This window comes from Corvus cornix, chromosome 2 (assembly GCF_000738735.6).
Source record: "Corvus cornix cornix isolate S_Up_H32 chromosome 2, ASM73873v5, whole genome shotgun sequence".
In the NCBI taxonomy this organism is placed as follows: domain Eukaryota; kingdom Metazoa; phylum Chordata; class Aves; order Passeriformes; family Corvidae; genus Corvus; species Corvus cornix.
Window position 1 is genome coordinate 111,390,785 of NC_046333.1, and position 19,288 is coordinate 111,410,072.

Consider the following 19,288-nt stretch of genomic DNA (forward strand, 5'->3'; position numbering starts at 1 on the left):
CAAGCAGGACCTCTGAGTCACATGCCTGCTTAATAAGTCAAACCAAATAGGCCAGAGAGAGGCTGGGTTTCTGTTTCGTCTTCTTAACCAAACCAGTTTCTCTATCAGATGTCTGTCCAGTACATCTCAAATTTATTCCTTGTTGGAGGGACTAAGGAAAAGGGCGAGTCAGAGTGCAGTGCTTGTGGGAGCTGCGGCAGGGGGAGAGCTGTGAGCCAGGCACGTGTGTATGGGCTGAGCGACTGCATCAAACAGCCAGCATCAAGAGCTGGAAGATGGAGAGGCAGAGCAAGGCGTGAGGAGCTGGCTGGGAGGTTCCTGTGAAGGCACTGCAAACCCTTTCACACAACTGTTCTTCTGCTGTGGCATTTATGTGCCAAGTCACTGCAGAAAAAGAGTCTCTGTACGCACCCGTTACTTGCCATTTTTGCTGATGAAGATGTTGCTCCATATTCTTCTGGCAGATTTGCAGTGCAAGTAATTAAAAAGAAATAGGAAAATCTAAGGAGATCAAAACACATCTGGTTGCTGTGGCCAGCTGTGAGTTCACCAATGGGTTTAATTCTGCTCTGAGTTTCAGTGCCCTTGTCTCAGGGGTGGTTTACATTTGAAAATGAGAAAAGCACAGATGCAGTTTAGCTGAGTTTATTTCAGCTCTGTCTTTCTCCAGGGAAATTGAGGATAGCTATGTATGTTAAGTAATGGGCTGGGGGCACACTCTCTTAATGGCACATTTTTTTTAAGCTGAAAGCTGCTCACATCTAAGGGAACTTTATATTATTGGTTTGATGTTGTTTATTTTGGTTTTAGGGTTACCTCACTCTCAGTACCGAACTCAGATTGGTAGGAAATGTGGTTTTTCCTTCCCCAAGGTATAACAGCAGTGGAATTTCCTCTACTGTCATCTTGAAGTAAGAGAGAGGATGGATGGCTGTAAAATCAATACCTGTGTTTCCTATTCCTGCCTATTAATCAGGTTAATAGGAATGCATTTATTATGGAGATCAATCTTGTTTATTGTTTACTTATTTATTGTGGTTTTCAGGTGCTGCTAAATCCAGTCCAGCTTCTAAACCAGGATCAACACCTTCTCGCCCATCTTCAGCAAAAAAAGCTGCACCAAGCGGCTCGGCATCCAAATCAGACAAAGATTTGGAAACTCAAGTCATACAGCTCAGTGAACAGGTAAATTTGCTTTAGGCACAAAAGTAGATGCATTCATTGTCACAGGCAGGCATGAAATCTAATATTGTCTTCTGATGAATGATGCTCTCCAGAATTACAAAGGGACAAAAGTGAAATAGCTAAGCTGGAAAGAAAAAAAACAAAAGCGATTTATTGTAAAAAATAATGTCTGGCAGAGGTGAGTGATGTTTGCCAGTATTTTTAAATTATGATTTTAGGAGTGACAGGTATGTCTTGCTGAAGTAGGATAATTTCATTAGATGTTGAAATATATCTTTTATTTCACTTGGATAGGAAAAATCCAGATAGTGTCTTTGCTCTGGTGTATTACGAATTTGAAAGAAATCATTTAATGTGCCATTGTGGAGAAAACAAGCCTGTTTGTAATACCAAGGTGTTAAGAGATTTACAGCTAAATTGAGACTAGAGCACTGTGCTCTGCTTTCTGGAAGGAAGGTGTTAAGAAGCTAACACACCATTTTCATTTAAAAATGCGATCTACCTTTTTGAGTCTACCTAGTTATAAATAATGTTCTGCAGTATAATTAATAAAGCATCGATATTTCTGTAATGTTAGGAATGTAAGGGCTTCATTTCTGTTTATGCTCTGGAACTTTACACCGTTCTCTCATTTCTGGACTGCAAGAGTGCCTGCACTGGACAAGAATAAATACCTGTATCTGACTTAAGACTGTGCTGTCAGAATGGTGTAAATGCCACTACTATAAATGAGGCCTGATCTGTGTATTTGTCCTTGGTGAGGGAAGATGGAAAGGAAAAAAACTCAGAGTTTGAGCTGCCTGGCAGCTGTATTGAAGAAGCAATTGTTATTCTGGATCAAGTATAATTTTCCACAATTAAGGGCATTTCAGTTTCAGACTTTCATTGACCTGATCAGCAAAGATTTCAGTTTGCTGGGGCACTGTTTGCAAGTTCTTGATCAGTTATACACTGAAAGGTGGTGGATGGATAGCCACATCCCAAACACAGCATTCTGCAGATTGAGGGTATCATTCTGAGCAGCAGAGAGCACAACAGGGTCCACCAGCCCTCCAAATGGACTCTAGATTGGTGCTGTAACAGAACAGTTTTTAAATGTTGCACAGGGAATGGATATATATTTTTTTAATGGAATCTTTTTTGTTTGATCAATGTCAAGCGGAGTTCAAACGTCAGCTTAATGCCACTTAAACCGTGACATTTGTACTCAGAAGTCAGAATGTGTTTGCTTCAGGAAGGAAGAGTTGGTTGGCATCTGAGCAACATCAAAATATTTGATCTTTACTGCAATAGACAGTCATTATCACATCCACTGCTAACATATTCCTAGCACGTTCCATGTGTGAAAACCTTAAGCTTTATATACAAATAACCCTGAAGGAAAAACTGATGATTTCCTCCATCACCAAAGAGAAGAAGAAATTCTGAGGATTTGAAAAACTGATTCTTTAATAGCTAGTTTTTAAGAAACATCATCTAGCTAGAATGGTCTGGAAGGCTTTTTTTTAAATGCTGACAGCATTTGGTATCTCATTTCCCACTAATGGATACTTGTAAACCATGGGCATATTACACGAGCCAAAAAAGCTATGCTGCAAGCAGCTCTGAGCCAGGTTCTCCTGACCCCCAGTATGAACATGATGGAAGAGCCAAATTGCCTGGTTTTTACTACTCTACAGCAGTTGTGGAGATGAGGGCAGCAGCCACCATTACCCAGTTTCTGTCTTGATTATGAGTAAGAAGGGCTGAATTGTGTCTTGGATATCATGGTCCTATGTGGCTGTAATAGTTTTTTCATCCCTTTCATGGATAGCAGCCAAGGGAGATGGAAACATCTGAACTTGCATGCAATTTGTAGCAGAAAAGTTTAATTAGTGGGGATGTCTGGACACTCTGTTTTACCATAGTATAGCTTAATGAGCTATTTGCAATAATTGTAAGCCATCCCTAACATTTGCCAGTTTAATGGCTCCCAACAATCCTAAAGTTTCTCTTAAAATCATCTTCGAACTGTGCCAGTAAATTAAACTCCAGAATGAAATTCTAAGGAGTGTCACTCTGTACTGGGACTTGATTACCCATAGCATTAAAATAACAAAGTGGTCCCTGTTGTGTCTTTGGTCTGTGCCAACTACTGCTCTCCTGAAGAGTGTCTGAGTGCAGCTGAGATGACAACACAAACCAGGGGCCATTACATACAGAGAAGGGACTTTTACATATGGAGAGTGGTCCCAGGAACTACTAGCTGTGTGTAGTTTCTGAAAACAGCACCATCATGGGTTTTTGCCTACAGTTGTGCTTAATCTGCAGCCTGGCTCTGCAGCCCTGTGAGTATTCATGCTACCAGTAAGTGCCATCAGAGAGAAGACCAGTCAGTAAGAACTTCTGCCTTTGCACCCATTAACTGGGTTGCAGAGGGTGACTTTTGGTCCAGAAACAGAAACATGGGAGAAACAGAAACAAGTGTCAGCCTTTTGGCAAGTTCATGGAAGGAAAAAGTGGGATGCAGATGTGCAAAGTATCTGAAGAAATACGGATTCACATGGCCCAGACAGGTAGCTGGTGTGTAACTGAAGGAAAGCATGTCTGGTTTGGTTATAACAATGGTTACTGTATCCAGTAGCTGATTAACTCCATGCAAATGTACATCGTTTAATGATTTTGTTTCTTTAAGCAGTGTGAATGTGATAGAATGAAAACAGGAGAATGTCTTCATACTAAATAGGTCAGAAGGGGAGATGGTCTAAGCTATTAGCTGCCAGTTTTTCAGCTGAAGTTCGTAGTTTTCCCAAGCTGTAGCAAGCACAGAGAAGAGATCTGGAAGCAGTTACATACTTGTTCTGGTTGGATGCAGGCATTGCTCTCAAGCAATATGCTGTGGCAGTTCCAGAAGGCACATCCTAAGTATGAGGTCTTTATCTATAAACCAGAATATTGTAAACTCTTGTTTCATTTTGCTATTCCTACTTTTGTCAAAAAATAGTTAATTTTAAGGTGACTGGTCATTATATCCATCATGGATTCAAACGATCAAGGGAAGACTTGAGTGTCACACTCAGGCAGCTGGTTAGAAATGAATTAGTACATAAATGAGATGCTCTGAGATCCTGCTCTGCTAACAGGTCAGTTCTGCTGCTGGATGCCTTGAGAGTGCAATCAAAGGTCAGAAGAAGGTATCACTAGCTCAGCAGTCATGGAAAAACAAACTGAAAGGATTTAGTAGGCTGTCAAAGCATTTTTTGAACTCTGCTGGTATTTTTACTAGTGAAGGAAATCAATTAACTTCCAGTAGAACTGGCAGCACAGAAGTTTCTATTAAATTGTATCAGTTCACTGATAAGATTTAATTTATTTAGCATGTTTTATTTAGAGAATCATTTGTATAATTGCAGGCTCTAAAATGTGAATGCTAATTTGGCTGTAATTGGATGTGATTGGGGTCAGTGTGTTTACTGTAGACAGCTTCATCTGTGATTATTTCTGTTGGTTTTTATACTGCTGTCCTCCAAGTTTCCAAGCCACTTTGATGTTATCCTGATCGTGTATGCCCCGATAGACAGAAGTTTATATGTCATGCTACCACAGAGCTGTTCTTTTTAAAATACATATGTGTAAAAATATATCGCGACATGTCGTGATTTGTACAAAGCCTAATCATTAACAGCTGTGTTGCCCATGAATTATTTGCAGCAGTCCTAGTGGTGAAATTGAGGCTGACAGTGTAGCTTGAAGACTCCTGTGAACAAGGTTGCAAAGAGAAAGGTACTTGGCATTTGAGAGAATTTGTTGGTAGAAACAGCACATCAGCCAGAGCAGGGAGCCCGAGGTGCAGCCAGTCATGGCAGCAGAGTGCTGAAACACAGGTCTGTAAAATCTGGTAAGTGGGGAGGCAGAACAGGAGAGGTGGAAAACCAGCACACCAATACCACATTTGTAACTAGAGGACCTTCTCATTTCCTAACTAGACTATTTCCCTTTATGAGCCCTTCTGCTAGTTTTGTGTATTTTTAGTCAAGGAGATACTGTATGTTTCCCAACAACGATACATTAATCCAGGCAAAATAATGCAAGTACTGAGCTGAACGTTTTATTAGTTACCACTACATGACACTGCTGGCAGCCCAGTTAGGAGACACAGCTTAGGTAGCCCTGATTTCTGAACTGCTGCTTTGGGCTTCAGTATAAAATAGTGCTGAGAAAGTTGACCTTTAAGGATCAAGGTTAAGATGTATCCAGAGGGAGTAATGGGGGAGCCTGATCTACTGTTCTCTAATGGGGTATGGTTCAATTTAGCACTGAAGAAAGAAAATTGGACTTCATTTTAAGCTATAAAATTGAATAAGTATTTAAGATTGTTTAGCATACAAAATTTTAGACTGAGTTGTTTTGTCTGCAGTGTACCTCAAAACTGATGCATCATGTCTTGGTTTATCTGCAGGTACATTCATTAAAACTTGCACTTGAAGGCGTGGAGAAGGAAAGGGATTTCTACTTTGGCAAATTAAGGGAGATTGAACTTCTCTGCCAAGAGCACGGGGGAGAGAATAATGACCTTGTCAATCGGCTAATGGAAGTCCTTTATGCTTCAGATGAACACGTAAGTTGAAGCTTAATGGTTTTTATTTCAACAAACCATCTTAATTTTGTAAAATTTTATTGGTTTAGTATTGGGTCATATCCTGTATTTAGGCCAACAGAACTGTAGCAGCTAGGATTCCTGTGACTCCTCCCCAGAAAAGAAGTTTGCGTTTGCAATTGCAAACAACAGACTTTTTAGCTTGGGGAAAAGATTCAGGAGGTTGGTTGCTTTTCACTGCTTCAGTGGAGTTTTGCATTCTGGGTTTGCTGAGCTATATCTGAAAGGGGAGGGTCTGTGTCACAATTTTAAATTGATTTCATATGGTTCTGAGCCTTAGTTTTGTTTTTTTCATCTTCCCCCAATGTGCATGAAGTCTTTTATTCATGTCCTTTAACGTGTTGAAAATCACAGGAATTCTGGCAGAGGTGCAGTTCACTGTCTACAGCTGTGAACCTTCTCTGGCCCATGTGGCAGTGTTGGAGTATGTATGCTGCAGGTTGCCAAATACATGATTATAGCTCCAAAGATAATGCTCTTTAGCATTTTTTATCCTGTTGCTATAGGCAAAATTCTTCCTTGTGCAAACCAAATAATCCTCTATTAGCAAAATTTCAGAAGTGTATTGTCTGCAAGATTAAGCAAGAATCTCATTGCATCTTAGACTTAATGTTGTAGACACTGAACAAAGCAAGAAGCTGCAAAGGGTGCTGGTTAAATTCCTCAGAGACATTCAGGGATAATGATTCAGTGGAGATTTAGCTGAACTACTCCCATTCATGTTAGCTAAATCCCTGTATGGATTGTACTGACAATTGACCCTTCAGTCTCCAGCAGACGAAGGCTTTGGCTCCAGAGTGTACAAGCATCAACTTAATCCCTTGGCAGCACAGTGGTACCATATCTGCTCCCAGAAAGCTGTTGCAGCAGTAGTCAGCTGACTTAGTTTCATATCAAACATAGTGCTGAGGGAACGACTAACTCAACATACTTTTTCTAAAAGAGGCTAATGTAGGGCATAAATGTTTGAAAGTTAGGTGCAAGAGGACCACAAGTTTGAAGCTGACAGGTGCCACTGCTCAGATGAGAACTGACGAGGGAAAGAGGATTTGTTCAGCAGTGCAGGGTAAATGCTAGAGAGGAAAAGGAGGAAGAAACCATTATTTTCACAGGAATAAACAATGAGACAAATTTGCCAGGCATGTGATAACAGGGTAAAAGTGTTACATATATATAGCGGTCAGAGAAAATGTCTTCTGGATTCAAGAGCAGTGATTTATTTATAAAGCAAAGCCAGAAAAATCCCTCTTCTCCCCATACCCCTACCACATCTGTCTGTCTGTTGGCTTAAATAGCAGAGTGATTCCGCACCAAGGAATGCATTTGTTGCTTTTCCTTCTGCAGTTTTCCTTGCTGGCAGAACATTACAAAATGTTCTACTTCAGTCCATTTCCCAGTGTTTTATCTACTTCTTCCCTCCAAGCCTTTCTCTGTTGAAATCATCATCCATGCCTGCATGTGAGCTACATACCACTGTGCTTTCATCTAAAATGTGGCTGCTGTTGGAGACTGGGCGTGTCACTGCAGCAGGAGAGCACTGCTCCTCCAGAGAGGAATACAGAGGCCATTCCACACAATTTTTTTGTACCTTTTGGTGGGAGACTTGATCTCCTCAGCTTAACAGATGGACTGTGACTGCTGAGGAAAGATCCAAATGCATCAGCACTAAACCAAAGACTGTAGCTTAGTGCTGATTTAGATCCTGGCTACTGCTTGGTTTTGGACTTTACTCTCTTATTGCCCTTATTTGCCCTTCAGATCTGGGGTTTTTTTTCTCTCTCTCTGTAATGAATTTGTCCCAAGTTAAATTCTTTATCTTGCAGTATTTTGCAGGTTAATCCCTTGGTAACAGCAGTTTGGCTTTCCCAGTCAGCCCACGAGGCTGTTAGGTGAATTGTGTGTAGAATGATTCAGAATGCAAGTATAGAGTTTAGTCCCTGATCATTCCCCAGCTGTTTAGTTATTGTAATATTGCATTGAAGAGATTTTTATCAGGTTCATGTCTTGGGGTGGGGAGTGGGGTAATTATTTTTCTCAGAATTCCAGTTTATAGTGTAGTTTCAATCATGTCACTTCCTAAGCTTCTGTTTTGCTTAATTCAAAAAGAACTAATTTTTTAAGACTGAACACTTTTTTGGGGTTTTTTGCTTGATTTTGGTGAGTTTGAGCAGCACAAATATCAATCCAGTTGGGTTCCTTCTCTTTAGAGCCTCCCTTTTCTTTTCCCTCTTATGGTACTGCTTAAACCTCATCATTATGTCTCTGCTTAAGCAAGAGGGATCTTCTACTGTCATTTAACAAGTGGCTGACGAGCCTGTAATCCTTTGTAATTTTTAATTATGAATGGGTCATTTGTAATCCTTCTTCTCCATCAAGAACATCAAAGTTGCCAGAGAACAGTGCTCAAAAGGCTACATTTGCGTGATGGAGAGATGTGGCCCGTACTTTTCAAGCTCTCAGTGTGTAAAACACTTGTTCATGTGGTATTACATTAAAAGAGCTTCAGACTGATGGACAAGAAGAGGCTCTGTGTCTGGTTATGAAGCCCAGGGCTGTTTAGGTCTTGGCTTAAAGCAGAAATGTAGGAAAGCTTTTGCTTTTGTTCACAGGCTGTTGTGGTTCAGTTCATGTAGAAGTTGGGAGCACTGTTCATGTGTGGTATCTCAGTTGCTCTACTCAATTTCCCAGAGCAATTGCTCAAAATGCAGCTGGTTTGGTAACTTTCTGCTCTAGCAGCTTCTATATCTGCTGCTACTTTTGAAAAAGGCCCCCACCGTCCCTGACACCAGGTTTTTGTAGTCTAACTCTTTCAGTCTACAGACACACCTGAATAGTTTGAGGCATATGGATCTAAGGGCCAAAAGAGAGCACCTCTCAACGTGGGAGACAGGGATGACCGTGGTCATGTGGCTCAAGCCAGAAATAAATGCTCTAAATAGATCTTCCACTACTTTCCTTATTAGGGGATGCTGTTCAATGAGATTCTACAGTCCCAAAGTAATTGGACTCTTATGGTTCCCATTTCATGGATTTATACAAGCTGTACATACTCAGAAATGTGTCTCAAGTCTCAGAACAACTTCTGAGGTAGTTACATTATAAGATTCACTATTTCCATCAAAGATAAACCGGGCAAAATAGGGGCCACCACTTCTCTTCAGAGCTGTGGAGTAGATTCCACTCCCTGTGCTTAGAGGCTTTTCCTGTTGTACGAATGAGAGCAGAGCACGTAAACGACCCATGCACAGGTGGGCTTTCTAATAGTGCATCCCATAAAGTCATCATGCACAGGGCCTGTGGAACATGTGTATTCCAGAGCAGGTCACCTCAGCACATAAGGAGGGTCAGGACAGATGGGGTTAAGGCAGCATCGCTCACTGTGGCTAAAGAAGTGTCAGTTTTCTCACCCCATGAGGCAGGGTCACGTTCTCACAGCTGTCAGCTCCTCTCTGTGAACCTCCTGTTCTCTGCACGTCCTGCACCCTTGCAGCCCATCACAGGAGCTGCAGTTTTTAGGTACTGCTCACAAAGCTGTTTTGATGTGATGTACCTACTGTATGTAATAAAGGCATCATTTCCCCCAGGGGGCCAAAACATGCTCAACTTCAGCTGCCCTGACTGATGTGTGGCTTCTACCTGAAAATGGCACCCGAGTGTGATAGAAAGCTTGTTTTCAATTGAAATTGGGCTGTTTCTATACGTGGTAAATGGATGGCTCTTTCCATTGTATCAGCAAATGTTAGGAACCTTATTCTGCTTTTGCCCTTTAGATGAATATTTTACTGCCAGAAGGCAATTTGCTTATTTCACAAGCTGCTCTGGACTATCGTGGGAGAACTAAAATTACGGCCTTCCTTTTCTTTTGATTTTTGCCTCAAACTTGAAAACTTAGCAGTATCGATTTGTTAAAGTTTGTTGTTCAAGCTGCTTGCTTCTAACAAAAGTTAGGGAGCCAGGCAAGTTCTGCAGAGGTACCCCACTGGGGATGCTGGGTTTTGAATGGCAGCTGAGTGTCTTGGAAAAGTGTTTTCTTTTGGAGCTGCCTACGGCAGAGCGGTACTAATGCAGAGCAGAGTGTACACGAGAGCGATCTCTTCAGTGAACCGTGCTGTGGAAAGATGGAAAGCTGCAAATGCAGCTGTGCTTAATGGCAGTCCAGAAGGGATGCTCTAAAAGTCAGCCAGACTTTTTGAGCTCAGATAACATTCAGGTCAACTCAGGATACTAGGCCTGTTGCCTCTAATTTGAAAGTTGTTTGGAACTGGTGTCACCTGCAGCGAGGATCCAGCCTTTCCTTGTGTCAGGGATTCATCTCATCTCCCAGTGGGAATGTATATTCAGAGAGACAGCTTTGGATAATACTGTGCATAAAAACAGTGGGAAGTGATTACTTAGTAATTAGTGCTTTTTACAGTAGCTCTAGAAGTCAGTGAATACGGGGCTCTTCCCCCCACCCTCCCCAAGAAAATGTGCTTGCAAGTCTGTGGGAGTTAGCATGGGAGTATTATTTTGGGAAAGTAACATGCCTGACCTCAAAAAGGAGGCTGTGTTGAATTTTTAAAGCAGGTGATAGTAAAAGTGTCTTGTCCATTTAGTCATCTAAACCTTGAGAGAAGATTGTGTGAAAACTACAGCAGACAGGTTCAGAAAACCTTGGACAAGCTGAAAATGGGAGGACATCAGGATGCTATGATACAGTATCTAACTGTTGGCGTATCACCATCTAACTATTCAAAATGTTTGCTCACTGGAACAGATGACAGTGATGTTTAGAGCTGACATTTTTTCTAGGGAAATATCAGTACTGCATATGCCTCAATTAGAAGTAAAGTAAGTACATTTTAATGTAATATTATGAGATGCTGCTTTTCTCAGGTAACAGCTCATTTTGTACTTCCGTGCATGGAAATTGTTAAGTTTTATGCTACAGTGGGGCAAGATTACATCAGGAATGATTTCTGCTGAAGAGCATTTTGGCATCTTTTTCTCCCTGCAGGAGAGCCACACAGATGAGCATGAAGGTGAAGAGCAAGTCCATGAACAGCCCCAGCAGCAGGATGAGTACTGACTCATGCAGCATCTCTGACAATTTTCGTTTTGTGTGAGAACTTTCTTCTGGAGAATGGAACATGTGCGGCCTCAAACTTGAAATCAGTTCACTCCCAGTCTGCCATTAACATTTATGTACCATAGTGAGTGCCAGCCAACCACTGCATTCTGTACCAATACTTTGCCAAGATGCATTTGCAGACGTCTTCTTTCAGTGTATCTTCCCAAGAGGTTGTAGGGCTACATCACCTACTGTACATCACTGCAACTTCACCACTTGGCTGCTTGAGATTTGTTCTGCTCTTTAAAAATATATATATTTATTTTTTTTTCTTTTTCGTCTTAAGTATGATACACTTGTAACTTGTTTCTAACATATTTATATTGGCATTTTGTGTGGCAAGGAGTTCTGTACCACTAGCTGTGTCTCTCACTTTGTGGTGCTTTTGCGTTTTCTAGTACATCTGCCGTGGGGCATCAATTTGGCCGAACAATTGGAATAAAGGGATACAGTGGATGTCATACTCAAGCCATAACGATGAGGTTGTGTTGTGGAGGAAAACGCTTGTGTTGCTCACATTTATTCCTTTCCTGCCTTCACAGATGAAAGGCAGAGCATCTGTTTCACTGGGAGATTTAAACCCCTGTGTTAGGAAGCTTGTTAGAAAGCTGCATGGTATGTTTTTTGGCTTATTTCTGGAGGAACAGACATCCACATAAGCTTTTTGAAAACCCACCCAGTTTCCTAACTAGTCAATAGACATTTCCCAGCTTTTCTTCTTTCCTGAGGAATCCAGTCCCAGCCTCCAGCTGCAGCTCTACCTCCACAAAGCTCAGTACTGAGGGAGGAGAGAAATCTCCTTGACACAAGTGTAGCTGCAGGACACGGTCCCATCCTCCTTGGCTTTCCGCCCCTCAGAAAAGGAGAAAGTAGGCCAGCCATTTCTTTTTGCTTTCCTTCCCCCTTCCACTGCCCCAGCCATACAAGTATAGAAGACAGAAATTTTGTCAGTAGTGCAAAGTATGGGGGAAAACAGCAACAGCATGGGCCCCGAACCCCACCCTGAACTCCCCTATAAGTGGATGGTGAACATTTCACAGGTTTAAGGCTGCTTCCAAAGCATGGAGAGGCAGTGAGGAGTCCTCCTGGAGACAGAGCACACATCAGAAGGGGACCATCTGACTGAGGGGCACAGAGCTGGTTCTGCACTTGGCTGTCCTTCCGCCTTCGAGGCCAGTGTGGTGCAGAACCATGTGTGCACTGGAGATGTCTGCAGTGGGAGTGTTCCCTTCCAGTGTGGTCCCATGGCCCTGTTCTAAATGATGGTATTTTATAAACAGAGGTATCTTGAAGTATAAAAAGCATTCCTTGTTCCTCTCATACCCCTGTGCACTGTAGTCTCTGGTTATTTAATGCCTGGTTTCCTGGTCTGTGACTTCATTTTCTGAATTCTGGTTTGCTGTGCTGATTTAGCAGGTACGTGGAAGTCCCATCGCAATTGGCATTCACTGAAAAACTCCACAGCCTATTGAACAGCTAAATCATTTTAGGTGTTCATAGGCTCCTAAAGCATTAAGTCCCCAGCTTATGCTTGCATAGAAAGGTTCCCAGTGAATCAGCCCCTGGGCACGCACACACACATGCACATGCAGTTTTCCATTCCTAATCAATCTTCTGCAGCTAAGTGGCTCTTAGTTAAATGTGAGAACCCTGCTGTTGTGTTGCACCACCAACAATATATAAAATACTGTTGAGCACCAGAACAGGTATTTCCAGTTCCTTGATCCTTCCCCTGCACAGCAGAAGAGTTTCTGGACCCTGCAGGCTGGTTTTCCCAGCTCTGCATCCAGTATTGACCTCACATCCTACCCAGTGATGAAATCAAAGTACTGCAACCTGCAGACCAGCGCTTTCCTCTCCCAGTTCAATTGGTTACAAATAAGGTCTGGTTTACAAAATTGTGTTTATTCCAAAATAAGTATTTCCAAGAATCACCACAAATGGGGGAATTGTCATTTTTGTTGTATTTGTGTTTATTAGAACATATGTACTTATTACAATTGTCATTGTAATAAACAGTAGTTCTTCATAATATTGTTGAAGAGCAGTTACTAATTTTTTTTCCAGACTCCAGAATGTCCTTTAACCTTTATGGGATCTCTGAATGGGGCAAGGAGTTTGGGATCAGGCTATATATAAACTTAATTTCATCAGCACATCTCTGCTTACCAGAGTTCATCCTTCTGCCAATAACAGAGCAGATGCATGGAGAGCACTTCAAGGGAAAACATTTTCTGAAGGTGCAAATGGTTGGGGTTGCTGAGCTCCCCAGATGGTTCATAGCCAGGCTCTTGTGCCTCTCTCCTTTTCTCTCTTTTGAAGCACATAGAAAAAAAAAATTAAAAGAATAGCTGAACTTCGTTTCCTGAAAATTCCTTGTATCCTGTTTCTGATCTGAGGACCATAGCCCTCTCACTGCTTGTACCAAGGGGGGAGTGACTGATGTAAGGAGCCAGGGCAGTGAAATACTTTGGGGGCACCAGAAATGTGGCTGTGCTGAGGGGAGAGCAGTGTTCTGAAAGGGGAAAGAGTTGTCCTTCCCCCCCACCCCCTGTGAGTAACCCATTCTTCTGTTATGGTTTTAATATGCATTTGTAATTACCTTTACTAAATAGCACACCATAAAGCTTTGGTTATATATTAAATGTAAACTGAAAGGAATGTAAACATATGTATTGTTAATTATAAATAGATAAGTAATGGCATAATAGATACAAAAGTCTTATTCAGATGTATCAGTCATTTTACATTATCCACAAATTGTCGCATGATAGAGTAGATTTTTGTCTGAATATGTGAATAACTTGACTTGCGTTTATCTTTTTACATATTTAATAAAAAAATATATGTTAAAATCTGTCTAGCTCTAGAGACTATTCAGAACATTCTAAAATAATAATTTTTCTGGATTAAATACATTTTTTTAATTCATCAGGGGCTGCATATGGGAGGAAAAAGGCAGCTGCTTTAAAAACCCAGTAGTTCATTTATCCTGTGTGTGTGGATAGCATCTCTTTCCCCAGGAGCTCAGCAACTGTATCCCCTTCTATAAATCAAAACAGAAAATGCATGTATGTATGTGCATGTAAACAGCACATTTTTGTTCATGGTAAATACTTTCAGATTTTGGAGTGCTGACTCCCATGGGTATCAGTCAGAAGCAAAACTGGCAGCAGCCAGGAGGCAAAGAGAGCACTGTAGAAAGGTACTGAAGCTCCCAGTGGGCTTCCTTGCAGTGGCCAAGTATTCAGGGATGAATCTTCAATGCAGTGCATTCAATGCAGCCACCTACATTTTAGATTAAAGCATTAGGTTTTGTTGGAAGAAAAGGGGGAAGATTCATTGTAGTTCTCACAGCTCTGTTCTTTTGTAGCAGGAGCAATGTTGCCTCGGTAGCTGCTGCTCAAGCCCAGGAGCTCTGAGCCTTGGGCCAGGATCCTTTTCTTCTGTGTTGAAGTGACCCTGTTGTGAGCCACCAGCTTGTGCCCTGCTGCTCCAGGTATCCCTGGGCCTCTGACAGAGGAGGGGAGAATGAAGCAGGGACCAGAGGAGCCTATTTTCCAACCCACGCGTTCAAACCTGGGAGAGCAGCTCTTGTTTAGTTGCTTTTAGTAAGACCAGGAGGACGGCATGTCCTTGGGTTAGTGCAAATGCTCTAAAGCATAAATAAAATTTACATATTTTCCAGTTCAGATAGTTGAAAACTTTCTGCCATAATGTTGTGACCACAAAAATCTGTTGTTAGACTGTTAGGTCACCTACATACGTGACTTTGCAAAATAAATCTGTGACCATACAGCCATATGAACAAAGCATTTTTATTCCTAATCATGGAACCAGTTGCCATCCACGATGGCTAATAATTCAGTATATACACTGTGCAGTACATGATCTCTTTTTATACTTGTCTTTATACAGACTTTAGTGACAAATTGCTTTGAAAAGGAAAAAGAAAGTTACTCGCCATGTTTTCATATAGAAGGTGAAAAAGCTGGCCAGAGCCGAATGTCCTCTGAAAGTGATACTTGATTTCTTGTTAGAAAGGTACAAGTGCAGGCAGGTTGTGGTAGTTCAAATTTTCTAATTCCATTTAATGAATATTTCAAAATACTCCATTCCAGTGCATCAAATTGCACTGCTTCTGTGACCCTTATTTCCAGCTGTTTCCTAAATAAGTGCAAGACAGATGGAAAAAGGAAGCCTGTTCACAGAGTTGCTCCAGTACAACCACATTCAGTTTGGAGTTATTTTTGTTTATTGTATCCTAATTCTTTCCTCACCAGAATTTCCTCGATACTTGTGAGGGACAGGTGAAATACAAACTGCCTTTAATAAAGCAGGTGAGACTGTTGTGGCAGTGTATCAGGTATTGGATGTAGTATTTAACTTCAACAAACATTGCTGGGTCCATGCAACAACACCAAACTCGTCGCTCCCCTTCAAACACAGTCAGAACTGCCTTTTTTGGCAAACCTCATCAAATAAAGAGCCTTCAGACTTACTCCAGGGGAGTCCTTGGGCAGTTAGGGAGTGCCTCTGTGGAGACCCCATGCTCTCTGGGCATCACACAGGGCAAGGGCATGGCTGCCACACCAGTGGGGAGGAAGGTTGGCAGATGCCTCTTGTAGCTGGACCGCAGTGGTGCCCAAGGGCATCCTCCCTTCCCTGCTGGGCTCTTGGCAAAACCTCTGACCCAGCATTACAGGATGACCTGACCCCTCTGCCTAACTCAGACCTGAAGCTGCTTGAACTGTGACTCATCTGATGTTCATTTGGGGGTGGGACCCTCAATGTGCTCGTTTGGTAGGTGGAACATGGATGCTTTCAAACCTGAAGGAACTTTCTGAGTCAGAGTGGTATTTCTGCTTTGTGAAAAGGGGAAGCTGATATGCAGGTTTGTCCCCTGGTGTCTGTGCTTAGGGCTGCCTGGGGAAATCAGCCCTGCTGCTGTTGTGGTAGAGCAACTGCTGTAACAGGCAGTACCAGCTTATGCTGAAGCTGTTCATACAACTTGCCAGTGCTCAGCTGGAAATATTAATAGAAGCTACTGATGTCAGGGTAAGTTGACTGGGGGGGAAAAATGATCAGGCTAGTGCTAAACCCAGAGAAATGGTCCAAGAACTGAAAAAGAGGAACTTCAGGCTCAGCTCAGCAGCTCAAAAACTGCACTTCCACCTGGCTTCTGGCAAGCAAGATGGTTAAGTAGTTAATAAACATGCCAGGCTGTCAGTCACATCTCTCTGTGCTTACCTTGGGGAAGTGGACAGATTGTTTAATTAGTGCTTTGAGGCCACAAAGGCCCTCTGGCTAGGGCAGCATATGAAAAGAGATGAAACTCAAATTCTTACTCTCTCGTCCAAGGCACACAGAAAACCTACGTGTATTATAGATGAAGGGAGAAGTTTGCATCTGCATGCAAACATGCAATGTTTAAAAAAAAATTTTTCTTGTTTCTTTTTCCTGTGACATTTTCTAAAACCACAAAAATTTGCTTCAAGCACACAGGCAAATAATGACTTGTTTAGCATTTCACAGTGGTAGATGATGTCGGACTGAAACTAGTTTTGCAGAGAAATATGCGAATCTTCAAAGGTTTGCTGGCCAAATTTATTTTCAGCTGTTTACCTTTGTAGGCTATATTGTTTGTTGCTACTGAAATATAAACAATATGCTTGTTACTGCCTAGAAAATAAATAGAAGGGCCAGCTGCTGCTGTATAGAGCCTGCATTTCTGACAGGTCAGCTGAGACTCATCTTAATGCTGAGAATGGGGAAAAAACTGTACATTTCAAAAACGCTTTACTGCACCCATAGCTTTCTGAGCTCATTCTCTTGTCTTCACACATTCATATGGGGTGGGGAAAAGACTCAATGTGCATAAGCCTTTCAGGAGGTTGTGTGGAAGAAATGAGTTGTGAGAAAATAAATATGGCAAATGAAGCAGGCACAGATGTCTGAGTGGGAAGGACGTACAGGGAGGGTTTGCAGTGCTGGGGTCCCACTGGTGACTAGGCTGGGAAAAACCAGTGCTGGTTATAAACCACCAAGGATCTCATGTAACCCGGCATGGACTTACCCAGGACTTTGGACACAGTGGTAAGGAGGAGGAAGACAAAAGAGAGGCGAGTAACACAGCTGGTAAAAAGAATAAATATCACCAAACAGAACAACCTCGTAAACTCTGCTGGACAGGCATCTGCCTCTGAGATGAAGCATCTTGCTGCATAGCTCATTGTCGCAGTGGTTCAGATAGCTGTACTATTCTATTCTTTGGTTATTTTAATCAGATTCATTCCAACTATTTATCACATCAGAAGATCTGCAAATCTCCATGTTATGAGTTACAGCCTGATGGTAGTGCAGGTGTTCACTCTTGGACGCGTTTCTTCAGGGAAAAGATGTAAATGTTCAAGTGCTCACTCAGCTGCCTACCCTGAAGAGAAATCGCAGAGATTAGCAACCTATTTTATATGTGCTTCACAATTCACTGCCTCCTCTCCCAGTAAGAGGAGGGAGGACCCAACCACTGTCCTCACATACTTGGGGATCTGTGAGTACACAGGGACCTGTAAGTATTCAAACAAGAGAGCTGTTTTCCTTACATTCCTCTTGCAACACACTGCTGGGAAGCTAAACAGCTACAGACCAGATTCCCAGGTGACATCAGCTGTGATGGAGCTGGGCCCCTCAGTCAATAGTGAATTTTGACCAGGTATTTCCATTCTGACCCCCACCAACAGGCCCATATTGATGCTGGGGTAGATTCTACTATGACACCAATGTCTGCTGACCAAAGGCTGCTTTCAAAGAAAAATCCTTACATGCCATTGATGTGGCTTAAATAAAAGAATGCTGACCAGCTCCCTCTGAAATGAGATCTTTGCCATGCAAGGCATTTTATCTAAAAGCTAACACATTAAAACAGTTGCTAAAGCATCATTTGACAATTTTAAAAAGTGGGCATCAACAAAGTAAAACTTAAGCAGTAGTTCAGATGACAATGACAAGACTGAGATCTAGCAGACACAAAAATGTGCTGGTAAGAGTGAATGAACTGGAAAGCTATTCATGTCTCCAGCTTGAGAGATGCTAGCAGAGGGCCAAGAAAAAATTGGGACAGCTATTTTGCCTGCAGATTCAAAGCAAAGTTGACCTTATTTTATTCTTTCTATTTATGTCACTTTGCATTTTACCTTCCTATTTTTTCAGTCAAGTGACCTTAGGAAGAAAAAGGCAAAAAAAAAAAAAAAGAGTGGTAGGAGCATTTATGCTACATGGCTTGACTGCTATGTAAAACCAGTCCATAAATATTCTGATTCTGATGGGTTTAAAGCCATAACCAGTTGGCTACATTGCAATAACTCAAGTCACTGAACTTGCTGCACATGCAAAAGGCATTGCCTGCAATAAACTGGCTTATTTTTGTTTATCTTTAGACTAAATAAAACAACACACAGGATTAAAAAAAAAAACCCCAAAACATAAACATTCAGACTCCCAGACAACACCCCAACCAGAAACTGTTTTCAGAGCCCTTTGCTCACCACGCAGACCCCGTAGTGCACGTGGGCAGCCGTGACCAGGGCGGCGAACACGCCGAGAAGCACTTCTTCCATGCAGCCCAGCAGGCCGGAGATGGCCGCGTACACCAGCAGCGCCAGCGGGAACAGGAACCAGTGGAGCAGCTCCGGCCGGGTGCTGCTCATCTGGCACACGATCACCTTGCACTGTCGGAGCAAAAGGGGCCACGTCAGGAGCTCTGGGCCAGCCCCGAGGGTCTAAGGAAAGGTACTTCCATCCTCTTTGCAGGTTGCTTTGGGTGAGGGGGAAACGTGGCTACAGTGCAAATGGGGCTTGTTTCTGGTGAGAAGGCTGCTCTAGGTACACACCTTTCTGCCTCACTGGGTCCTGGAGGAAGTTAGGACAATTGAAAATACACCCTTTTCTGGAGACAGTGCTTTGACACACTTGGTAAGTGGAAGCACATCTTCACAAAAGAGGAATTTGTTTGCCACCTTACGTTTTCACAGAGACTCATGAAGTTGTGATCCCAAATCAAATGTGCCACCACTGAATCACTGGGAGAGCATGCTGGCGTGGCAGAAATATCTTCTGGTTCATTGTATGGAACGGAGGGAAGACAATATATGACATTTTCACATCCTGTTTTTCTTTTCTAGCACTCCTTTATGTACTAAAACCCTAATTTATTGGCTCAATCATGGCAGTGGGCTCCCTGGAGATGTAGCTGGGGGCCCAGAGAAAGGGATCCCACTCAGAATGGCAGAAAAAATGAATATATGGTACATGGTTTAACTGAAGGCAATTAGCTTAATTCTACTGAGTTCTGGAAACAT

At 42.2% G+C, this 19,288-nt stretch overlaps 2 protein-coding genes across 7 annotated transcripts in view; one reads left to right on the forward strand and one right to left on the reverse strand.

Moving 5' to 3' along the window:
• The window catches only part of MAPRE2 (microtubule associated protein RP/EB family member 2), a 99,416-nt gene extending 85,783 nt beyond the window's left edge, over positions 1-13,633 (forward strand). For all 4 annotated transcript variants that reach the window (XM_039549803.1, XM_010401198.4, XM_039549802.1 and 1 more), the window contains 3 exons: positions 1,046-1,185; positions 5,624-5,782; positions 10,818-13,633. In XM_039549803.1, the coding sequence (XP_039405737.1) occupies positions 1,046-1,185; positions 5,624-5,782; positions 10,818-10,889 (371 nt within the window). In that variant the 3' untranslated portion in view covers positions 10,890-13,633. The remainder of the gene's footprint in view (positions 1-1,045; positions 1,186-5,623; positions 5,783-10,817) is intronic.
• Positions 13,634-14,733: 1,100 nt separating this feature from the next.
• Positions 14,734-19,288, reverse strand: part of SELENOI (selenoprotein I) — a 56,410-nt gene continuing 51,855 nt past the window's right edge. For 2 of the 3 annotated variants that reach the window (XM_039549799.1, XM_039549800.1), the window contains 2 exons: positions 18,476-18,658; positions 14,734-17,364 (listed from right to left, as the gene is read on the reverse strand). In XM_039549799.1, the coding sequence (XP_039405733.1) occupies positions 17,299-17,364; positions 18,476-18,658 (249 nt within the window). In that variant the 3' untranslated portion in view covers positions 14,734-17,298. The remainder of the gene's footprint in view (positions 17,365-18,475; positions 18,659-19,288) is intronic. The other variant, XM_039549801.1, reaches the window with a different exon arrangement.